Genomic DNA, 25040 nt, shown 5'->3' on the forward strand with positions numbered 1-25040 from the left:
ACGAACAAGTACACCAATCTTGACAAAATGTCTTTGTGTTTAAATTAGCAATGAAAAAAAAATCAATAATATAGGGAATAAAAATGTACTTGTATAAATTTAAGATAAGTAAATAATTCTAAGCACAAAGTGGGTACTGTCATGTTGTAAATTTTGTATTTACACTCATCCAGTAATTCAACATTTACAACATGACTGTACGAAGTGAATAGTATTAAATATGTTTGCTTTATAAAAGATCTCTATGATTTTACATTTTTTTAAAATAATGATAATCTTGTAATTGTATTGACATCCCCAAAAAATGGAAGAGAACAAATCTATCCAAATATGCGTTTACAAAAATTACACCCACATGTATCACCGTAGCTAGTGATTTGTTTACAACTAGGATAGTTAACATGTAGATGGTAAAAATCAATAGAATTAATTATTTTTATGTTTTTGTACGCATTGTAAGATTCTTAGTAATCATATGAGAATTGCGTTTGAATGACTTTATACTAGTATTAATTTTTATAACTACTAACGCAATTTTGTTAAAACCAATGACTGCAAAATTATACGAAACGATGTCTTTGTTTCCACTTAGATATCATTAAAAGTTTAGGACCCAAAGTAGACTTTTGGACCAGTTGGCTTATTGGCGACTTAATTTGAAGTTATCTGGCCATTTTCAAATTTAGGTCGCCAATAGTAAAACTTAAAACTTAATTTTATAACACTGTATAAGAGTTAATAACAAATTATTTTATCAAATTTCATTTTGTATAGATAAGATTCATAGTTCCACAAGTTCGTCGGTAGCACCGGAAAAACAAAAGACATCACCGGCATCACCACGACAAGCTAAGAAAAAAACACCTGCACCACCGCCCCCTGTGAAGGAATGCGCAACGCCGTCAAATCATCCAAAAAATATCATATGAGAAATTATTCTTGAAACAATTTAATTTGACGCAAAAATACTGCTATTTTAGTGATTGTGATCATACAGTTTACTTTTCAAAGAGAAATAACTCTATAGCATCATCTATTTTCCCATGTTGAGTTGTAACCCCTGTATTGTATGTGACGCCACTAACGGTTTAAATAAATGTCTTAAATGACGAAAGAGTTTTCTATCTGATTAAATATAGCCTGTGAGGACGTTACATATATTTTCACATAAAATCTTGTATTGGCATATAATTGTTTTAGATACGAGGTTTTGGGGGGTAGGGGTCGTTCGGTTTTTCATGGGGGTTGTTTTCATTTCGAATTCATCATTTCGAATCAAAATTAGTATTTTTTTTCCCCGTTACTAACTTAAAATAATATTTTCAACAACAATATCGAAGAACCAAAATCTCCTTTCAAGTTTTGTTCTGTATCTAACATTATTAATGCACCAAAAAATCTCTACCGTCTTCGGCCTTGCTACGAGTGTAAATTATGCTTATAAAACAATACCGATATTGCTTCGATATGAGTCTAAATTTCGGAGTCTTTCTATCCAATTTTCAAGAAATATGTCACATTTTTAGCAAATTTCAAAAAAATATTGGTATATCATTTAGTCTCAAATGATAACATGTTTAAGGTTGATACTGTCAACAATTTTGTGATATATCTATATGTAAAAATTATAATACTGAATTTATTTAAAATTGTTGAAATAAAATAAATTCTTGTCTCTATGGGTGTTAAAAAGTACTTACATGATTCCCTTACTCTTTCCATTCAAAACAATTACGGTGTTTTCTTTTATCTATCATGCTTCTGACACGAATATATTATACCATACAATAAACTGCCATAACAGTATAGGACGTCTCTCATTTGATACGGTATATTTCATGTCCGAAACGATATGCTCCTGTAATATTACGTTAAACGATAGGTTTCCTAAAATAGAAGTCCAATAAGGTGAAGGTCAACAGGTGGGACAGGTTGTGTTTTTTCTTTATGGGTGGAAATATTCGAATAAAAAATAAGTGACTATATAGTGCCGTAAATTAGTACATGTAGTGTGTGAAAGATTGAAGCAGATGCCGCATTCAAGATAGAAGAAGAAACGTAGACGGAATAAAAGCTGCCTGGACTTTAATGAAGGGAACATATAAAAAACAACGCGCTGACAAAACGGCGAACCGGTCAAGCGAGTCGCACAGTTTTGAATCCATACATGAACCAGGACAGGCTGTTGCATATGGACCGAGCCCACAAATGTTATATAAATATCCAAGTCCTAGAAACAAATACCCGATATCACCAATAGGATACAATATGGCAAATGTAATGCAAATGCTGGGTATCCCTTACCTAAATAGATCTCCCGTAAACAGTGCTATAAATAGAACAGACCAAAGAAGTATGCCAAACAGTATTAATAGTTTCAGTTCATCGAGGAGATTCTTGAAAAATTAAAAGAAGTAGACGAAAAATTAGAAAAGTTAAATCTGGTGGATGAAAAATTAGAAACACTGCAAGAAAATAAAGCACAAATTACAAGTTTTGAAACAGAATTGAATTTTTTGGACATGGAAGTGAAGTTAGTTTAAGGAACAGTTGCGGTCTTAGAATCAAGTCTTAATGTGCTTTCGAAACAAATGGAAGTACGTGAAATGGATGAAAATAGCGCAGATGTGTATTCAGAAATGAAGGAAATTGAAAATTCGAGCAAGGGTTTCTACGAAGAAATGTTATATGTACAAAGTCACCTAATAAGAATAGTTTAATTCTATTTGGAAATAATGAAGTCCCACTAGGAAGAACAGGGGGTTGCATTGATACGGAAGTCATTTTGTGCGGATAAATTAGAAGTCTAAAACGTCAAAATTGAAAACGCATACTGAACAGGAGAGAGTAGTGGGGAAAAAGAGATGAATAATTGCTATATTTCAATTCCAAAAGGAAAAAGATATGGTGCAAAAAAGCAGTTTCAAGCTAAAGGACACAGCATACGGAATAGCGCAACAGTACCCATAATGGCTCGAGCTAAACGGGAGGATAAAACGGCGTTTATGAGTTATGACAAACTTATCATCGACAGGAAGGAATACAAACCTCCGGTAAACAAAACACATACAAAGCAGAAGACAAATAATAGAGTCACTCGTGATGACTAGGGGTACGCTGGAGACAGTATCAAAGTTATGTCATGGAACATTCAAGGTCTGACACCACAAAAAATGGAAAACAAAGAATTTAGTGAATTTTTGGTATCAAATAATATTGACATACTATGTCTACATGAAACCTGGACAAATAATGACAGCAAAATTGAAATGAACAATTAACAATGTGCCGGATAATTATGTCAGTGCCAAGGTGGCATTTTTGCACTCGTCTAAGCTGCATATATCAAAAAATTCAAATATGCCACACGATAGATCATTGCTTAAAGAATTTACAACCACCTTTTTTATCATCGTAACTCACCTGTCAGGTGAGATATTTACCTTTCACAAATAATTTCCTATAGGAAAATTATTTTTACCATAGAAAAAAAAATATTCTTACAGGAAATTTGAAATTTCCTTTTGGAATACAAGAACTTCACACAGGAATTTCAATTCCGACAGGATTTGATAAAATTTGATATGAGATATTAGTTTCCTGTAGGAAAACCGCCCGTCTGAATCAAATTCCCACAGGAAAAACCATTCTCTCTTAAAGGAAATATAATTCCTCTAGGATTTTTAGAAAACCCTATGGGATTGTCAATATTTCGTGTAGGAAAATTATTTCTCCTATGGGGATTATAATTTTCCTATGGGATTTTAATTTTTGAAGGTAAATATCTCACCTGTCAGGTGGAACACACTAAAAACAAAAGTGGTTATATACTTTCTAGACAATTGTGTATATTCTAAAATTAACCTGTCGCACCACTTATAAATGTTTCAAAGTTGGGCGTTTATTGAACGACCCTGTCAGTAAATAAATGAATCAGAATTTATTTTCAATATTATTTTTAAATGCGTTTGATTTAAACTGTATAATTTGCAGAAAGTTTTTAACTTTTGTAGCTTAATGGAAAAACGCAAACATTTCTTTCTTTAAAAATGTTCATTTAAAACGGCATATATGCCTTTAACTATTGCATCCTATGCATATTAATGCATGGTTTTGTAACGATCAGATAAATCAATGACATAGCCAAATTGAATATCAATAGTGATATGTTTTTCAAATAGATCTGTAAGGTATTTATTTTTAAATTCCACCTCACAAAACGAAAGTACATCCAGCTTAGCTTAGCAGATAATAGCTTATCATACATATTTGGTTATTCTGAACCTTTTATAGCGATTCATCATGTTTTTTCCTTTACAGATAAAGCAGAGAGTTGCTTGAGGTAGTGATTTGGTAAACACTCCGTGTGGACAAATAATTCAAGAAAATTATGGATGGAAAGAGAAATTTTTCGATCACAAGTCAGATCATTTAAATATTTTATCTGTAAAATAATATTCTTATTGATGTGTGAACATATTTATTTTTTAGCATGTTATTCTTTAATTTCAAATTACTCAGCGTCCAAAATATTTACCTTATTGTTACATTTAAACTACTATGTTAAGACAATTTTTGAAATATTAAGTTATAAGTTATTTACCCCGCTATAGGTTGGAAACCAAAGGCTAGTGGTTCAAAACCCACACGGATTCCTTCTCTCCCACAAGCTCCGCGTGGACCAGCCCCTTAACCACCAGCTTCTCCCTCTGGATCATGCGAACATAAGGGACCATCGGCTAAAATCAGAGGATTCTTTGGTTGACAACAGCAGTGTCGCATTGAAGACGGAAAAGAAAATCGAATTTATGTGACTTTCAGAAAAATAACTAACTCCCTTTGTTTTATGTTTTGTTTTACGATTGACTTTAAATACTTGGACTTCATAAAAAAAAAAGTTGATATTACAAAATGAAGTTGATGCTATAGGTTCCAAGTAGTGAATTACATGTACAATAACTATGCTCTAGAAATTAGAGGCTGTATCGTTATTTTTGTTTTGTTATGTATAAGTTATAGCCGAGAATGAGCACATTTATTTAAAGAAATGATAACAGCAATAAAAAATAACTTTCTGTTTTATGGACATTTGTAAACAAGAGCTAAACGATGCGCCATATGGTAACAAAATGCTAGAAGATAATCGTCATAGTCGACAAATCATCAAAATGTTTACTTTGTAACACGTCACACTTTTAAAGGGATCAGAGGTTACTTTTATATTTCTATTTTAAAATGTCTTCACTGGCATTTTTGATGCAAAACTAAACTTTTTTTATCATGTGTCCATTAATTAGTGAGAATGAAAATTCAAAGTCCTTGTTTTGAAAACAAAGCTTAAGCCTTGTGTTTAGGTCACTTGATTCTTTGACGTGGTCGATCGACATCCGTTAACAGTTTTACCTACAACACCAATTGTTATACAAGTTTTGAAAATTACAAGGTCAATTGTTAGCATTTTTACTTTAAAGCACCTCCGGGATAAGAGGGACTATGTAAATTGTGAAAATATGACCATAGAACCCATGGTTAGTTAGGAGGTAGTTTTTGTGTGTTTCCGTATTTGCAATTCGATCACTTTAGATGTGCCTTGACGCAATTTTTTATTAGATTGCTGTTGAGTTTGCGTCTTCAGTTTGGGAAAATCTCATTTACAAAGTTTCTTGGGCGACTTCCATAACTAGATGTCCTCACACAGAAAAATTAGCTGCTCTCAAATTTCAAAAGAAATACACACACACACACACACACACACACACACACACACACACACACACACACACACACACACACACACACACACACTGTAGTATGTTCCAAATAATTGTTTCTGTCACTTTTTGACAAGTTTTAAGAACAAATTCATATAAGAGGGAAAAGCCAAGATTTCTTCTATGACACATTATTTTTCACACGGAGAAAATGACAGGAATTGGAGATTTGTTGAACATTTAGTAGAGGGTAACGGTATGAACGAATAATCTTTATTAAGAAAAGTTTGATGTCAAAAACATGCATTCATACAATTCATATGTATGATGGCATTGATTAATTTTCGAATTTCATATTACAAATCTCGAAATATCCTTCCAGGCCTTCGTAATGTAAGGCCTAAAAAAACAATTGTGTGTTTAGGGTAACACTGATGAAAAAATTAGGTTAGGTAGGTAGGGATTTTTTTTAATTTTATCATAATTTTTTTGTATGAATCCTAAGAATGTTTGTTTGTTTCATATTTAAAAATGTATTTTTTATTGGAAATAAGATAAAATTCACAATCGGATAAAATCAGACATCTATTTATTTATTTACAGTGTTTTCCCCAGAAAATCTTGGGGGGAAGTTTGTCAGAGTAAGTGCGCGGTGTGGCATTAAAGCGCCTAAGCCGGCGAAATCACTGTAATAGAACCATTTGATGAAATGTACTACATGATATGTACTATAATTGATGCATTTTCATGAAATCTACATCAACAAGTATCATTTCAATTCATAATTATATTTTAATATCTGTGTATATTTAATATACAATTTTTCTGGGTTTTTTTCTGGCAAAACTAATAACATTTTTTTTCAAAATCAGGTTTTTAAGAGGTTGGTCCTCACAAGTTTTCACAAAACACAAGAAATATAGATTCACATGGCAGTTCAACATCAGCTTCTGTCCCACTCTCTCTTCTACATATTATATAGAAGAGATTTTTTTAGGGGGGTGTTGAACAAGAAATAGGCAGAACAAGTCCATACAATTACAGCAAACTTGATTCAACTTATTCTGGGCAGTTAATATTTCTTGTTTAAATTGGGGATTCATATGAAAGTTTCTGTGATATCTTGACACCAGTCCCCTTCCCCGTTTACATGTATTTACACAGTCAATGATTTTCATAGGCATACAATATACAATGTTTCTAGTCATGTGACATCGCTTCCGTGCATTTCTGCAAATAACTGTAGTTTTTTTTCTTTATTGTGTACACTTTTTCAAGTTTCCAGTATCCTTGCGGCAAATAAAGAGTTCAAGCATAGCGAATCCAAGCTAACACCATCGAGTGAACATTGTGCTATTTTTAGATCTTTGAAATCCACAACATTTGATAATGGCGGAGATGTCGAAAAAAGCACATTATATTAAAACAAGAAGTAATCACGTCTCTATTTATGCATTAATCACCAATTAATTAACTCAGTTTTAATATATCTTATTTATAAGCTAAGTCCTTAAACCGTAAACCACGTGTGCCCCCTTGCTGAGATCGATGTCAAAATTAACTGCGCTCACTGCGGGTGCAAGTGTTTTCCTGAAGTTTGAGCGGAGAAACGAAAACTTTATATCTACTAATTACAGTTAAGATGTGTAATAATTGGAAAGGGAATTTTGCTTTGAAATAAAGATGCATAGCTGGAAGCATGGCGGCCCTGTGTGATGCATGGCGGGGGATCTTCAATGCATGGCGGTACCGCCATGCAAAATCGGCCTGGGGAAACACTGGTCTAAAAATGGTAGGATCGGGCCATTTTTGTAGGTTATGTCGGGTTACCCGAAACACACAACTTTTTTTTTTTAGGCCTAACCAAAAATATCTCGTCCTTACTATCAACGAGCCACGGGCACTCAAAACTCATTAATACAGAGGGAACCTTTATGTAACAATGAAAATACATAGTTTAAGGTCCATGAAATAAGAAAAGTTCTTGTTTTACTTTGTTAGTCTCTTGTTAAACGATACCATCTATTTTGCGAACTTACATTTTGAAGTTATAATTACCACTATATAGACAATGGAATGCTGTCTTTCAAATTCTTTTCAGTTGATAACCTTGTAGCGTTAGAAATAATTGTTTTTAAAAAATGCAATGCATGTATGTATGTAAAGTCATGCATTTAAATGGCATTGATTTTTTTAGAGACAATATAATACGGGACTTCCCGGTTAAAATGCTTTATATATATACGCAAGTAATCTTTTAACCAGTAGGTGAGTTTAGTCATCATGAAGCACCTGAAATTGTTCATTGGGTACTTGATAATTTTAGTTACACTTGTTGAACGCTCTTTAGTGTCTGCTTTTCCTCCACAAAGTATTCCTCAGGAATCTTCAACAAAGTCCCATTCCACTATAAACTTTTATGGGATTTATCTTTCAGCGCATCAATTTCTGTTGAGACATAATATTGTCAATGGGACTGGTAAACCTGTGAGTCAGGTATTGGATGAGTTTTTTGGAACAGGTAGGCAGAAATGACTTTTTATTATTTATCATTTCATGTTATTAAATATCTCTTCTTTTTTAATATATGTTATCAAATACACGAACGATTCGCAACAGAACAATTTTATTTTATGTATATTGCAATAACATTTCTTTTTAAATATATTTTTTACTCCTTTCCTTAAAATCGTTACCTTGGTTTGTGAGCATAATTATTTCAAAGTCATGAACAAATGGAATGCACATTTCAGCTTGGCGATTTTGTAATAAGTTACCCATGTTAAAAATGTGTGTTTTGTAAGTATATTTGCAATACGAAAGTAAATGTTTTTAATCGCTTTACAACTTTTTGGGAACAATTATCTCAACAACATTTAAGGTTTTAATATAAATATTATTTCAGATCGAGACTCTCAAACCAACTTTTACCTAAACATTCTTAAAATAACCGATCACCAGAATATAGTTCAGAAAGAATTGGCCGGTTTCGCCCATTACCATGTTAACGGGGAACAAATACTTACAGGTAAACTCAAAGTATGTGTAGTTTGGTTATACTGGTATTAATTTTTAAAATGAAATTAAGTATAAAAACAGTTTTCCCAACAATGCTGAGCAATTTTTCCTCCTGAAGTTATAATGTATAACGTTGGAAATGACTATCATACATACATGTACATACTCTCTTTATAGACAAGAAATATGTCTTTTGTGATTCTTTATTCACTCTAATTATGAAAACTCTTTAGAGCTCTTAAACCACATTGTATCTCGATCTGGGTTTGTTTCTAATCAACAAGGAAGTAAAATATGTTCGATCGTTAAATAAATAGCGCGCATGTTAATCTATTCGTTATATCGTGCTGTCATTGTCAGTTTTAAGCAGTAATTTTCCCCTCACTCATTATAGCATTGAATGATTTATTTTTGACGTCGTCGTGTCAATAACTGCCGTCAGGTGAGCAGACAAATTGAATAACGCGCGTTAGCGCGTAATGATAATTTGTTTGCTCACCTGACGGCAGTTATTGACACGACGACGTCAAAAATAAATCATTTAATGCTTATATTTACATTCCCTTACTGAAGAAATCAATAGTTTACTTAAATAAATCGATATAAAGTGCATATCACGGAGGGAGTGAGTAAGTAACAGCAAGAACAGCTGTTTTGCAAAACCGGTTCAAACTGGTTTTCACATAGACTGTTGAGATGTGATCGACGAGCATGAAAATATAATCCATGATAAATAACTCTTGAAATGTTGTTTTTAACAATAAAGTCAACTTTTTTGTTGAATAATTATAAAACATGGTGTTTTGACAACATTCATGCAATGTTTTTTTAACAGATAACATAGGAATCACTGTTTGAGAACTACTTATGTAAATTACTCGTAAATTCATACGCAGTGAATAGGTGTTGCATTTAGAGGCATTTAAACATCACGGAATTTAATGGAAAAACACAGTAGAATGTAAATATATGACTTTGTAATCATTTTAAAAAGATGTTAACTGTGTTCCTAACTATCGTGAAAAGGGGGGTGTAACACCGAAATATATATGCATGATTTATAAAGAAAATACCAATATAAATATATATGGCTTTGTTTGAATTAAGAACCACTTTGAAAGATAAATGAGTGCTCTCAGTTTTAGAAATACACCCCTTGCTTTCAAAGTTTTGGAATGAAATTTCTACCGTTATTTTCATAAAATATCTATATTATTTTCAGCTCACAACTATGTACGATCTTTACGGAAGAGTTTGATTGACTTAGCAGAGTCTGGGGCAGACATTGACATTCTTAGAGAAAGGGTAGGACAGTGTCTGTACACTCTCCAGCAATTCTACAGCAACACCAACTGGGTAGACCTACACGGAGACACAATCATAAAAGAGTTTGGTATGTTTCTTACTAGCTAAATTGAGTTATATGAAATGTTTCATCTTAAAATAACGAAAGCTATTGTTTTGTGTTCTAGTAGATGGATGTGAAAAACAATTCTGATTATGATAATTCTTTCACATCAAGTATATATACGCAGTCTTTCAACATGCAAAATATAAATTAACATAAATCATCAATCTATTTTGTTTTACTGCAGCTTATTTGGTCACCGTTTTGAGTTGTGTTTTATATTTTTAATGAAAGAAACAAACAAAGTAATGTTATGTATATTAACGTACATTAAATTATTTATCCGTCAGGATTTTATCATTGCTAGTTTTAACAATTTTTTTAATTAAATAAAAAATACATTCTCATATTTAAGGTATCTCTGCAACACTTCCGGTTTCTATCAGTAATTTGTCCGATGAACCATGCTCTGATTGTCCGACAGACTTGACAAGGTTCGTAATTAAATTTTTAAAAATTCATTAGGCTTATATTTAAATGGTATATCAAATAAGATACCTTCCAACACCAGGAAGACTTAGTGTAAATCATTGGAGTCGCAGTATCTGATATATCAATATTGATTTGTTCTTGCAACCGAAGCAAGATGACTGATCATTTTTTTTTCTCGGAATTTAGAAAATAATTATGCAGAAATATAACAATCTTGACGCCCGGAGCGTGCAATTCAAATAGGTATTTAATGCACATTTGCTTTAATCATATTACCTCTGAACGTAAATCAAATAAAAGAAACTTTAAATTTATGACTGAAGTAAACCATAAAATACAAATTTATCACTTAGTTTCAGTTTATAACTCCTACAACTTAAAATAAAGCCACGCAACACCGGTATTGTACCTGTTAAGAACACCATTATGCCCATATCTCTATTACCTGCGCTTTTGTGTGCTAACGATAATAAGAGGTATTGATTACATATAGAACCATAGAATCAGTGGTGGAATAGAAGAGCATCGGTTTGTTTTACAACCTGTTACATGCAGTCTAAACGTGCAATAAAACCTTGTATTTAAATGTTTATTTCTTAGTAGCTAAATTCCTCTGTCATCTTGTATTTGTGGTTAGTTTAATGTGGAATGAGACACTATAAGACATGATTCTGCATGCGTTTAAGTTGAAATGTAAATGCTATTTTTATTTGTGGTATTCGTATTAGTTGTTCATAAGATTTAGTTTAGTTTTTTTTTTAAAGAAACTCTTTAAATGAAACAATCATTTTTTTTTAAAGCCGATGGATGTGACCAGTATTAGACTGTGTTGAACTTCTTTAGAAGAAGAGCTCTATAAAATATTTGAAACTCAAATTTAAATATATGGACTTTTTCTTTACTAAATAATGATTTATAGCTTAATAAAAATTTATAACTATATTATCAAATCATATCTTTATATTTTAGGTAGATCTGATGTTAATTTGTTTACCACCACACCCCCTTAAAGCTATAATTTTAACAACTTTGCTACGCAGTTTAACAAAACAATTTCACTTTTTATTTTTTGGGGATTATGTCACAAATCCTGAACCTGAACTTTATTTACTTTACAACGATTGATAAGTAAGTTCTACAACTTATACTAATATCTCTCGTTGGCACGGATGTTAGCGCGAGGGGGTCATTGGTCATTGGGTCACAAATTGAGGTGTAACATTCCCCTTTAACCGATATTTCAATAACATGTCGTGCTATAGTCTGTCCCAAGATATTAATGCAGCACATTTGGCAGATTTTTAATAAAAATACACATAACCTGTGAAAGAAGTTCAATAGAAATCGATGAAAGGGAAAATTTCCAAGATATCGTCATTGACACATTATCATTTTTCACTCATAAAAGTTCACGGGAAGGAAAACAGATTTCTTATGGAGATTTATAATGGGGATTACAACTTTTCTCCATTCGGAATACCTCGCGCAATTTTTTAACTTTATCATCCAGGTCAGCTGCAATTCTGAATCCCCACAGACATCACATTTATTAGCCGTGTATTGAAACCTGATAACCAAAAGTGGGCGTTTCAGCGGAGAAATCTTGGAAAGGTTTCATACTTTTGAATGAACATCATTTAAACCCTGAGGTATTTATGAATATCGAGTAATTAGGCAAAAGGTGAATCCAGGATATCTTGGGACAGAGTATACGTTAAACTACATAAATATGTTCAAGTCTTACAGCAAAATAAAACGGAGGGGATGCTAAGTGGAACACTATTTAGCAACCCTAAGGTAGCATTTTGAATTATTACTTCATGTATTAATTGTTAGCATTTGAGTTAGATATAAGTTTCACAATCCAAAAGACATAATAATGTAAATTATGATGGTTCTGGATACTTGCCAACATTGTTTCTCTTGATAAGTGTGGTTAATTGTCACTTTGATTTATATTAATCCTTTACTTTTTTTGTTTAGTTTACAAAGTGGTCTTTGTAAGAACAATACTAGAACCACTAAATTAACCAGTGGATACAAGTCTAAACAAGATGTATCCAAGCCTCCCAGCAATAATCAGGGTATAGGCAAATGTAGCCATGGCTCACAAGACGACACCAGCAGATTAAAATCAGCAACTGGCGGAATATATAAAGGAAGGTCATCCTCAGCGCATGCTCCTCATTTTTATCTCCATAACGAGGCTTTTGAAGCTGCCAAACTGGCTACAGTCTACTTTCTTTCTGATGAAAGTAAGAAATTGTGCTCTAAATGTCGTTAACGTACAGGGAAAGAAGTTAGTACATGTTAAACAAATCAGAAAACCTTAAGTATACATGTAATTTTAACTAACTTAATACTGAGCATACTTTTAATCTATGTCATTTGTTTGATTGCATGAATTGAACTACCTACTTTTCTGTGCTTAAATCGTTGTTAATCTTTAATGTTGAGTATTTTGCTGTATCATTTAATAAGTAAAGTAGAAGGAACTTGGTGCAAAACGTTAAAAATGACCTGGATGTAAAAAAAATTAGATAACAAATATTTAGAAGAGTTTCTAGAGGATCAAAACAAAATTACATATTTCATCTTTTAAACCCTTTCCATTTTACGAAACATAAGCTTAATTTGGTTTATTCTCGAATGATCAACACACACACACACACACACACACACACACACACACACACACACACAGAGACGTGTGTGTAGATAGATAGATAGATAGATAGATAGATAGATAGATAGATAGATAGATAGATAGATAGATACACACACACACTTTATATTCAGTATTTTGCCAAATTTCAGATGACGGTCTTTTCAGTCACCTTGGAATTTACCTAACAAAAGAGGTATTTCAGATAAAATCTAAAAAGGAAAACAAGGAAGTAAAGGACTATTCGATTACGTTTGTGATCGATGTAACGGGATCGATGAGTGACAACATAGCTAAAGTTATACAAGGGGCGGCATCATTTGTAGACCAAATAAGACAATCGAAGCGCATACCTGAAAAATATATCCTCGTAACATTCAGTGACCCAGGTTTGTTTGTTAAATCACCGTTGAAATATTAAACCATCATCTTGTTTCTGTTACATATTATTAAAGACTGTATCAATTTTATATAAACACCATGGTTTGGTTTCATTTTATCGAAAATAAATTAACTTTATATAATAACATAGACTAAAATTACAGATATAATATAATATTCAGAAAGTAGAGTTAAGAAAAGGTAAAAGAATATGTAGCATTAACGTTCCTAAACCTTAAGAAAAACTTGTATCATTGTATTTCAATTCATTTTGATTTGAAAACAAAGCTAAAATAAAACTTAAAGCTTATATATCCGCCATAACTCTTTTTGGTCAGAAAGGGGCCACGATTTGAAAAATAGAGTCCAAATTTACCAAAAAATAAAATCGCACACCATATTACAAATATTTTGTTGAACTGTGATTTAATGCAATTGTATTTTTTGAGATTTATCTTAATGAATTCAGTCGATCTTGAAAAAAGCCGAGTAACAAACGACGCAGACGAAATGATAAATTGGATAAACGGCCTGACAGTATCCGGTGGTGGTGACTGCCCTGAGTACAGCCTCTCTGGACTAATTACAGGTACACGTAACTAACATTTATAAAATTATACCTCTGTTAATATTTTAAGAGGTTTTAAAGTAAAACCGTTTAGACTAATTACAGGTTAAAAACAATTCCAGAAATAAGACCTCAGTATATATTTAGAAACGTTTTATAGAACTAGGTTGCACTCCTGCTGTTTAATTTGTTTTGATCGTAATAAACATATTTTTGTGATGCTCAAAGTTCACACTTTGTCTTAACAATATGCTTTTTAAAAGGAAGCGTTGTAAAAAAAAAAAATGATATGAACTATTAGATGATATAAACGAATATTCTAGGCAGTGAAATGCAAAGAAAAACAGAGATAAACTTTTGATTGCATTTTGTCGTAGATTGGCGCATGTGAACATACTCACACTAACAGGATGGCGAATATTAAAATATGTATCTTGTTTACAACTAGAAAAAATCTCGCAACAAAACGTGATGTTAGATTTTTTAAAATACTTTACAATTCAAATTAGTAAATGAGTAGCTAATTACAGAAGTACATTTTGTAACTTGGGTGATGAGTGGATAAATTGAATTTTATCTTATGCAGACCGTTTACAACTTAAAATTTGTTTTTTCTTTTAAAAAAAAAAATACCTATTTATTGCCCCAAAACAATCAACTATGTATGAACTAATTTGAAATAACAAAATATTTAAATTATCTTTCATTCAATTTCTGTCACTACGTCTAGGTGCAACACTCTCTAATTTCAACTCGACCATATACATTTATACGGACGCACCTGCTAAGGATGAATCTAGAGAGACGGAAGTCATCGAGATTCTACAGAGAAAAACTATTACACCAAAATTTCGTCTGAGGAACGAATGCGGAAGCCGTCGAAAACGTGAAATAGGTGTCTCATTTCTTTATTTTATAAAATTCCAAATATATTATGACAATTATCAATATGAATATAAGCAAATAACGCGTTTAAACTATTTAAATTATTTAATTGTTTATTAGAGAAAGCAAGAGAGAACTATAAATTTGATGTGGCCTTTTTAACAAACAACGGATATAATTTTAGTGTATTATTTGAAACAGGTAGATACAAACGCCAGTCAAGCGTCTATGATAGTATAGCTCAAGCCACGGGTGGGGACGTGGAAAGATTTTCATCATCTCAAGACCTTGCAGATAAGGTCCAAGAAGACTTAATGGTAATCTTATTTTCTTTTTTTCTCCTTTAGAAAATAATAAGTATAGATTACGTTATTATAATGAAGTTTAGAATGAAGCTTAAATTTCAGATGCATTATTTAAATGTATTTAATTCATTACTAGGATAATATCAAAATTAAAATTAATATAGAACCATTATTTATTTTACAAAAATTATGATAATTGATATCTGCAAATAGGACAATTAAAATGAAATGTATTAGATAAATATTTTTAAAAATTTATTAAAAATTGATTTCGTCAAGCTGAATAAAAGAGTTGAAAAATGAAATCGTGTTGTCTTTTTTGTCACTCAAATTCATTATCTCTACCTTAATGATTCAATTATAGTAATTTTATTTATATCTTTAAACTATCACTGTGACAGGTCGTAGTTTGAGTGTCTCTATCGACCAAACGAAGTTTAATCATGACTTTAACCGTGTTTCAGAGTGAATTATCATTCATCCAAAGCAATTCATCTCAAGCAATAAGTCAGGTAATATGTTGGTTTTTTAATAAAAAAAAAATGAAGGAAACATGAAGTTTATCTTTGAAAGACAGTGTATTACAAAATGATAATTCTAAATTATTTAATATATTTAGCTATGACTTTCTAATAATTAATGAATTTTAATGTAATCATATCAAATTTACGTATCAATTTATAATTTTCTGATTATTAACAAATATAAATAAGATCGCTCCGGGGGATGAAGAAAAAAAAGGCACTTGTTAGAAAATTTGCAATAACTTCATTATTAATAAAGGGTTATTTTAAATATCAAAAGCTTTCAAATTGATTACGAATGCTAGAATTTGTTTTTATCAAATAGAATAACCTGCCATCGTCCATCTCTATCATCAAATGGAGTTCTACAAACACAAATCAGCTTACGAATATTGAGGTGGATAATTCGGTAGATTCTATGCGAATTGAAATTAATGGTACATCGAACTCCAGTGAAATTCATTTAAGAAATCCAAACGGTATGGATTATTCTTATACACCACAAATGCTGTGCTACATTATCTAATAATAGCATTTTCAACATTTTACCATATTTTTAGAATATTAATTAAAACTTGCTTTAAATAAAATTATACAAGCAGTTTATAGGATATTTCTCTTACCTGGTATTTTGATATCTTTAAAATATTACTGAATTGAACTATTTCATGTCATGTTCGTTTACATAAAATTTGCAAACATAACAGGTTCGCTGGTTGACTCAGGGGCGCAGGATGTATCCTTACAATATTCAGACTACTTGATCATATTTTTAATTGAGGTTTGTTCAAAGATAATTCTATGCGAGTACATGTGTTTATGCAAACATTCAAACTGATGCTATTGTAATGCTTTTATAATTATCATACTTTCGGAATGCTTCTGATATAAAGATGTTTTTTGTAAAGTCTCCTTCAAAGGGCCTATGGACTCTGGAAAATATTGTAAGCAATCCATTGACAATTAACATAACAGCCAATAGTTCCTTTGACATTTCCTCATCTTTAAGAGAGATTTCATTTGAAGGCTTCTTTTACCCTCTTAATGGTAATCCAGTTTCAGGTGAGTTCTGCTAATTGCACGCACGTGTACATGTGCCTATTTCGTCAGGTATGAAATTTCATATCTGATTATAAACACATTATTTGTAGGCGAAGAATACGTCATTGTTGTTCTTCTTGAGAATCTCCCAGCGAATTCTTCAATATCTTCTATTGTGCTCGTGGATGAGAAAGGAAATGCCGTTACTACAACTGTAGCAAATCTTCTAAGTGTTACCCCGAACTTGCAGTATTTTGCAAAAACCAAAATATTTAAACAGGTTATTTCAAATCAAGAAATCAAATTTATACAATACTTTTCTGAGAATTACAAGTTTTTGATAATGGAAAGAAGAATAATATAGAGATTTTTATTTCAGATAGCTGGAGTTCAAATACACGGACAAGACTCAACAAGTCAACAATTTATTCGTTCTTGTAAACATACAATTAATCCAGTTGATGTTACTCTTAAAATGAAGCTTTTTATTGGTAAATTTTATTCTTTGGTATAAACCCTTTAAAATTTCATTTGATGCACTGTTTCAAATGATTGCCCTTCGTCCATTGCGATGGGTCGTCGTTCTGTGGTATTTTTAACTGTATTTTTAGGTTAATTTGTACCCATGTGTCTAATATGGACGAGTTCCGTGGTAAACGCGGCGTTAGGTAGGGGCTTTGTGAAATAAAAACTTTTTAAACTATTATAATTTTTATAGAGGGACTACTAAACATCGGCTTTGTAGATTAAAGGGAATATTTTAAACACTTTTGGGAAGTTGATTTTGAATGATTCCACCGTAAAGTTGATTGCATTGGGAGTGGCATGAACTGCAAGTTGTACATTGCAAACAGGTTAATTTTACCAAAGTTGAATTTTTATATTTTTCTTGGAAAGGGGTTGCCTAAATAAGGCCAATACTTCTGAGTAGCTTATTCTGACTGACAGATTAATTATCAGAATATTTAAGGAAAGTAATTTTTTCCTGACCATTTATTTTTTTAACTTTTTTTTCAATTTTACTTGAATAGCAACAGGCTAAAAAAAATTCAGGACCTTTTCAGATTTATTGTAAAATATTTGCAATTTGGGTATTAGACTGTAGAAATATGTATCTAATGATTTTGATGGAGCACTATTACACTTTCTCCCCAAAAAAATTACGTTGTCGGCAGGATTCGAACCTGCGCGGGGAGACCCCAATGGATTTCTAGTCCATCGCCTTAACCACTCGGCCACGACAACTTATATTCAGAATATAAACGCACTAGTCTGAATATATTTAAATTTCTAACATTAATATAAACCAGTGGTCGTTACTGTCGGAATAATATAATTAATGAATAAACTCATTGCAATGCTGACGATTTTTTGAAAAACAGTTTTCGTTTGTCAACGTCGATAAAAAAAAAATACTGAAAAAATGGAATCCAACGTTAACATGTGTGTCATACGTTAGCATTTACGCGCATGCAATTAACATGTTAATCTAATTTTCAGTACATTCATAAGATTAACTGACAGAAAAATTATGTAAAATATCTTAAGAATCTTAGGACGTGACCTTCAAATTAAGTTAAATGCATTGGTTTGATCAGTTATTAATTAACTTGCAATTAACGTTACTCAAATAAAATTATACAAACAACGGATTATCTATACAAGAAGTAATGACTACCAAAAAGCAGCCGAAGTGTGTCGATTTTCAGAATATCTAAGGAAAGTAATTTTATCCTGAGCATTTATTTTTTTTAACGTTTTTTTTTTCAATTTTGCTTAATTGACAACAGGCTAATATAAATTCAGGACCTTTTCAGATTTATTGTAAAATATTTGCAATTGGGTATTAGACTGTAGAAATATGTATCTAATGATTTTGATGGAGCACTATTACACTCCTCCAAAAAAATTACGTTGTCGGCAGGATTCGAACCTGCGCGGGGAGACCCCAATGGATTTCTAGTCCATCGCCTTAACCACTCGGCCACGACAACTTTTTTTCATATTATAAACGCACTACAGAAAAATTATGTATAATATCTTAAGTATCTTAGGAAGTGACCTTCACATTAAGTTAAATGCATTGGTTTGATCAGTTATTAATTAACCTGCAATTAACTTTACTCAAATAAAATTAGATAAACAACGGACTATTTATACAATAAGTAATGACTACCAAAAAGAAGCCGAAGTGTGTCGATTTTCAGTTCAGTGAAATTTGGTATTTTTAATTTTTTTATTTGTTATTTTATTGAAATTCGTTTACATTGTTAGACTTTCATTAATCAAAAAAAAAACAACAACAAAAAACAAGTCCCTTGTGGGCCAAAGAATGATGGATCAACATGTTACTTTTATTTTCATTATATTCGAGGCCAGCGGTTATATTGAATTTGTGGGATTTGTATGTATATGGATACGAATGTACATGGCGGAAAAATGACAGGATAATGAAATCGGTGCAATGCTCATCTACATATTAATTTTTGAGAGGCTGGATGGCCTAAAATCGCCAATTAGAACAAGCCTAAAGTTTTTATAACGCTATAAGTAATTATTTGGTGAAGGAAAATATTTCAAATGCAGGAAATACAAAGATAATCGGGAATTTGAGATTCTTTAAAACAAACCTTTGAGAAATATTGACATAACAGATGTAATCAATGACATAGCATAAGATATATTTAAATCAGGCTTAGTTAACGAATGTAACTAAGTTTATTTTTTGAGGGGAGGTTTTTGCCTAACAAAGGCCTGATTCTGACGAGAAAAATAATTATTTATTAAATAAATTTGTCGATGATTACGAAGTTGTTTTTTTCAATATTTGTTTTATCCTTTATTAATCTTCCTAAAGAGCAACAGGGTAAAAAGGTGATAACATAATGATCATGATGTGTTACTAACATAGTGTCCCTTTATTTAAAGTTTTACAACCTACATTGACTCTTTTGTCATCGGATATTGATCTTAAGTAAATTCACTGCTTTGATAAGTGTGGATTTGATATTAAGCTGAATAACCCTGAATTGAGTATCATCATCAAACATATTCCTTTTTATTCGCTACTACTTCCTGAAAGGTCGTCTTTCTTGAAAGTGATTATTATGAAAACTGATACCTGGTATTAATGACTTGATAAACACTTGATTAATGTATTGTAAACAACAAAATCTGAGTTTAGAGAAAACACTTTAAATTACTTGTCCTTTGTTAATTCATGATCGTTGGTTTAAGAGGTTATTTCTTACTAAATTAAACCATCGAAAGTCAAAAAGTTTGAAATAAGTGCTTGTCTTAGGGGAGCTAACATAAATTTATTCCCTGGTATGGTGAATCTCAGACTTTTTACTTCATTTTCATATTACAGGTGATCTGTCACTTTCAAACATAGAACAACTTGAATACAACATTACAAACCACGGAGGAAATAATAGATCTTTGACTCTGGATGTTTCCGACGACAAGGGTTATATCGTTGATAATCGATCTATACACTTCCATATTTCACCAGGAGAGTCCGAAAATAAACTAGTGTTCATCCGGGGAACTCAGCAATCAACAATCGTGTAAATATACCTAAATGTTTGCAGATCATGATCACAACTGTTGATGCAGGATAAGATAAGGAATAAATATTTCAGCCCCAGTAATGCATTCTATTGTGTTTTTTTCAGAACTGTAACAGCATCACTGAAAGACGAGGAGACACATATTGTACTTCAAAAGTTAACCCAAAAGCTTACAGTAAATCTCTCTCTCTCTCTCTCTCTCTCTCTCTCTCTCTCTCTCTCTCTCTCTCTATATATATATATATATATATATATATATATTCTTGCAAAGTTATTTTTAATATCCAAATTTGCTGAAATACACACTTTTCTAAAATTAAAATATTTATATTGAAGGTGTCATCCGCTATGCGACCTACTTGCAACCTGACATCATTGGGCGATACTTGTCAAAATCAGAGGGGTAATGGCAGCAACTGTTTTGACATTCCCTGGCAAGGAAGTGCTCAAGTAAATTTCTCTGGAATAAGAATTGCGAGTTTAGATGTGTCAATTTCTTCTGTGAATTTGACACATGGCCCACTTTGGAGTTTTTACGGTCCTTTGGACGTTACACTACAGTATGTTATATTTTTTCGCATTTAAGCATTAAGTTCAGGAAAAAATGAGAAAACATAATTTATAATTTCTGTTTGTTAATTCTGTTACAGAGGGGACTGTTGTACTCGGTCGATAGTACTCACTGCAACTGATAATGATGGTTTCATTGCTCAGTGTAGGTTTCAACTTTTTCCTGAAGATTCATCTAATAACATCATCACCGATTCGTCTGAGCCTATTGACGAAAAGGAGGTAGCTTCTTCATAAAAAATGACTAACTTGAATTTACATCATATAAAAAGAAGTATGGATATGTAATCATTTTATAATTGCTTACTTTCAGACTGTATTAAAGTTGACAGTTTTGGGCGCAGCTATTGGAGGAGTTTTAGCAGGAATTGTTATTCTTACAACGGGCGTGCTTCTGAAAATTCGTCACTCATCTCTGAAGTCTTCAAAGGTCAAAGATGACACAGATACACAAATTGACATCTCACGAGTTGAAAAGCCGGATGAAAATAAAACGGCTCATTTTCAAGCATTTATGTTGCGAGAACCCATTGTTTCCAGTGCACCTGCAGAGAGCTTTTTTGGCCGCGTTCATTAACAATTTATATCAATGAAATCGGGGTCCAAAAACATTCAATTAAGTAACGTGTGCGACTTTGAATGAATTTCCTTTCTAAAAATCATTCAAAGCTAATTAAAACTTCATGGTTTGATTTTTTGGCTTTTAAAGTATTGCAATTTTCCATTCAAACCAATTATCTGAGAAAATCATAAACTTCTGCCTATTTACACCAGCAGAATCGATCTCCTTTCAAAGTTTGAAATATTCTAAGCAAATGAAAAGAATTTCCGAGTGGAAATACCAAAAAAAGTGCGTCATGGGAATGTGTCGAAAATTCGTCCCCGAATAATTGGGTTTATTCAACCCGCATGTTATGAATCGATTGTAAATGAAGCAAACGCGAAATCATTTTATGTCGCTTGTTTTTTAACAAAATTTGTAAATCATACATGTATTTTCCTTGAAACTGGCTTAATTGACCAAAACAACTTCTGCAAGGTCTATTATTATACACATTCATAGCATAGCCATCGTTAAAAAGTGTACATAAACTTGATATAAAAAATTTCAAATGCATATATTGCTGACTCACACAACACAAATATACATCCAAGACATTAAATGCTTTTTTACATAGATAAATCCAGTTTTGTAAATTAATTAAAATGCATTTATGTGGTAAATCTGTTGGTCATATGTGGTTCATATTGCATAAAAATGTAGGACATCAAACATAACTTGATTTAAACAAATTGATGTGAGAAATAAAACTGAAAATTGCAACAATCTTGTGGAAAGTTGCCATGAAAAATTTATAAATTATAAAGCAGATGCATCTGCTAAGGTTGGTATATGATTTTTTTTTAAATTTCATTGAGAATTTTCTGTATGTCATGACATTTGTTCAAATTTAAAATAAAAGATTCCAAAATTTCAAAATTTGAAATGCTGAATTTAGCAATATTTTGATTAAGTTATGATATGGCTATGCTAAAAAAGCCAATAGTGTAAATAATTTTAATTTTTTTTTCCGTTCTTAAAGGTAATGAATACAATTTGCAAATAAATTTTGTCAAATAAGATAATTATTGCAGAAAATTGAAATTGTCAAAAGAATCATAATGTCCAAAACTAAATGGGGATCAATTTCTATCAAAATATCTCCCTTGCAAGATAAGTAGTAATGAAAATAATATATGTTGTAGGGGACATCTTAATGTTAATGTGTTCAAAAAAGCAAAAAAAAACTATCAAGGTTTTCTTTTGATCTCAAAAAGCCTGTCAGGGTCACAGCCTTTTGTCAGTGTTTAACTTTAACTGCCAAGTAATCAGAGTTCATCCACTGATTTAAAACCACCCATTTTACAGTCAGAACACAAACTAAAAATAGTATCAAAAGTCCTGTCTACTCTTTGACTGTCTCTTTGAAAGAAAAATTGAACTTTAAAAATTATAACATTCCTGTAAACGATCGTGAACAAATAAGTTCGTTGGCATAAAAAGGTCGGGACTTTGAAGTCTGTCCTCCTGTTTGCATAAATTGCTGAATAGCTGTGCGTGTGTTACTATGAGAAAATAAACCGAAATGTATGCAACTCAGAAAAGGGAATATTCTATGATAAAAAATTACTATCGGTAATAAGTATTTCCTGCATGATCATTAGAAGAATTGTAAATTTATGAAAATCACATCGTAGTGGAAATGTTCAAGTAAGTTGATAGTATTTCATTGCTATTCACATTTTAAAAAACAGTATATTTAGATTGAACCTTAATATACATGTATGCATTAATTCTGCATTCTACAATATATTCATCGAAACCTCTGACCTTCCTTGTTTGCAAATCGTCATTACTAAAACCAGAATCAATTCCGATAAATATAATACAAGAGATCTTAAAACGAAAACACATAAACAATACGATTTGTGGGTTTTTCCATTTAAACCAAAAGCTGTCAATTAGTTAACGGAGTTCTTCGCAAATTAATTTTGAGCTGTAAAATCAAGGACAGTAAGTAGAAAATTTTATCATTCATGATCAGTTGCAGTGACTTCCTGGGGATAATCAATGTTAGTTGAAAAGTCACTTGATTCTGTCACACGAACACTGGACAAAATGGCGGTATGTTTCAATAAGTACAGCTAGCCAAGGGTTTCTGATCCGCACCGCTCTTCACGAACCCTTGGCATATCATGCTATCAAAAGTCGGGATTTTGTTCGTCACGTGATCTATCTTATTTTCAAATCAGCCAAATAATGAAAGATGTGTACTTTAACGTACCTGGTGCAGTAATGGCAGACTCAATAGACATTGATATTGACAAGTTGGAAGAACGTTTAATACCCAGACAGTGTATTGAATAAATAGGAATAATATGAAATGCTACATAAAGATCGAATTCATTCAAAGGGTGTAAGACTGGGGGAGGTAAATCCTCAATCTACCATTGAATGATACATGCATTATAAAGGCTCAAATAGAAAGACTAGAAAATAAGGGTTTTATATTCGTGTTAGAGACACTTGTGAATAAACAGTACGATTAAATCGGATATGTTTTGTAATTTTGATTGGTCGAACTGTTTTTGGTAAACCCAAATCAGAATCGAGGAAAATAATTCCGACTTTTGATAGCACGATATGCGAATGGTTCGTGAGGAGCAGTGCGGATCAGAAACCCTTGGCTAGCGAAGATGAAAAAAGTTTTGAATAAGATCAATTTCAGTATACTTCAAGTAATTATTTCAAACAGTCAGGCACGTAGTATCAAGGGGAAGGGGGTTGTCCCTTCCCAACAACTTTTCGTCGCAGCAAACTATCTGAAATCTACATTTAAAAAACAAAAAAGTGAACTATTATGGAGAACACCCCAACACCCCCCCCCCCCCCCCTTGATATGAAAATCAGGTAATGAACAGTAGGTAAAACTCAATTTATAGGTATATTTCGTCTACCATGGGGGGAAAATTGCTATACAATACCGGTACGCATGTATGGATGTTAGTATAATTACTTTGACACGCATTTTTCATTTAACTAGGACAATACAAATGACAACGAGTGTGTTCGTCTGCGGGACATACTTGTATTCTTTTTTTGCAGTTATTCATAGCTAGGTATTCCTTACGGAATCTTTGGAAACAGTCGGCAAATGATCATTAAATATTCATTTTCATAATTGTAAGTAAAAGAAATTATTATGTTAGTGAACTTGTATAAGCGTTTCGTTTTTATTTTAGGTCACCTTAGCTAAAATGATTATTTATCATCGGCAATAAAAATACATGTTTGTGAGCCTTCATCAATGGATTTTGCCATTTGTTTCTATGCTGGATAATATATCTTCACAATAGCGCCCATTGGCACGCCAAATGTAACAGGTGGTGAAAAGTAAAGTCTCGACCGGAACTTGAACC

At 32.0% G+C, this 25040-nt stretch overlaps 1 protein-coding gene and 2 non-coding genes across 4 annotated transcripts; 1 reads left to right on the top strand and 2 right to left on the bottom strand.

Annotated features, from left to right (window-relative positions):
• The first annotated feature begins 7961 nt into the window (after positions 1-7961).
• On the top strand, positions 7962-22244 carry LOC105337615 (von Willebrand factor A domain-containing protein 7). 2 transcript variants are annotated; one of them, XM_066087663.1, is made up of 20 exons: positions 7962-8232; positions 8617-8739; positions 9952-10122; positions 10493-10571; positions 12553-12824; positions 13387-13623; positions 14085-14204; positions 14914-15078; positions 15270-15385; positions 15838-15885; positions 16223-16376; positions 16605-16678; positions 16806-16959; positions 17049-17218; positions 17318-17429; positions 20309-20507; positions 20616-20685; positions 20847-21070; positions 21161-21302; positions 21394-22244. In XM_066087663.1, the coding sequence occupies exons 1-20, from the start codon at positions 7995-7997 to the stop codon at positions 21655-21657; spliced, it is 3132 nt and encodes a 1043-aa protein (XP_065943735.1). In that variant the 5' UTR covers positions 7962-7994; the 3' UTR covers positions 21658-22244. The 2 variants fall into 2 exon arrangements, with proteins under 2 accessions (XP_065943735.1, XP_065943737.1); XM_066087665.1 differs by lacking the exons at positions 20616-20685; positions 21161-21302; positions 21394-22244 and having other exon boundaries at positions 20847-21026.
• On the bottom strand, positions 18102-18183 carry Trnas-aga (transfer RNA serine (anticodon AGA)). Its single transcript has one exon. It is a non-coding gene; the product is annotated as a tRNA-Ser (tRNA).
• Positions 18851-18932, bottom strand: Trnas-aga (transfer RNA serine (anticodon AGA)). Its single transcript has one exon. It is a non-coding gene; the product is annotated as a tRNA-Ser (tRNA).
• Positions 22245-25040: the final 2796 nt, after the last annotated feature.

Source organism: Magallana gigas, chromosome 6, assembly GCF_963853765.1.
Source record: "Magallana gigas chromosome 6, xbMagGiga1.1, whole genome shotgun sequence".
NCBI lineage: Eukaryota > Metazoa > Mollusca > Bivalvia > Ostreida > Ostreidae > Magallana > Magallana gigas.

Excerpts from the sequence above, each read along its gene's own strand:
- LOC105337615 (XM_066087663.1), top strand. The coding sequence starts at position 7,995 with ATGAAGCACCTGAAATTGTTCATTGGGTACTTGATAATTTTAGTTACA. Across the intron at positions 10,123-10,492 it reads CACAATCATAAAAGAGTTTG|GTATCTCTGCAACACTTCCG; the intron begins GTATGTTTCTTA and ends CTCATATTTAAG. Across the intron at positions 17,219-17,317 it reads AAACCAAAATATTTAAACAG|ATAGCTGGAGTTCAAATACA; the intron begins GTTATTTCAAAT and ends TTTTTATTTCAG.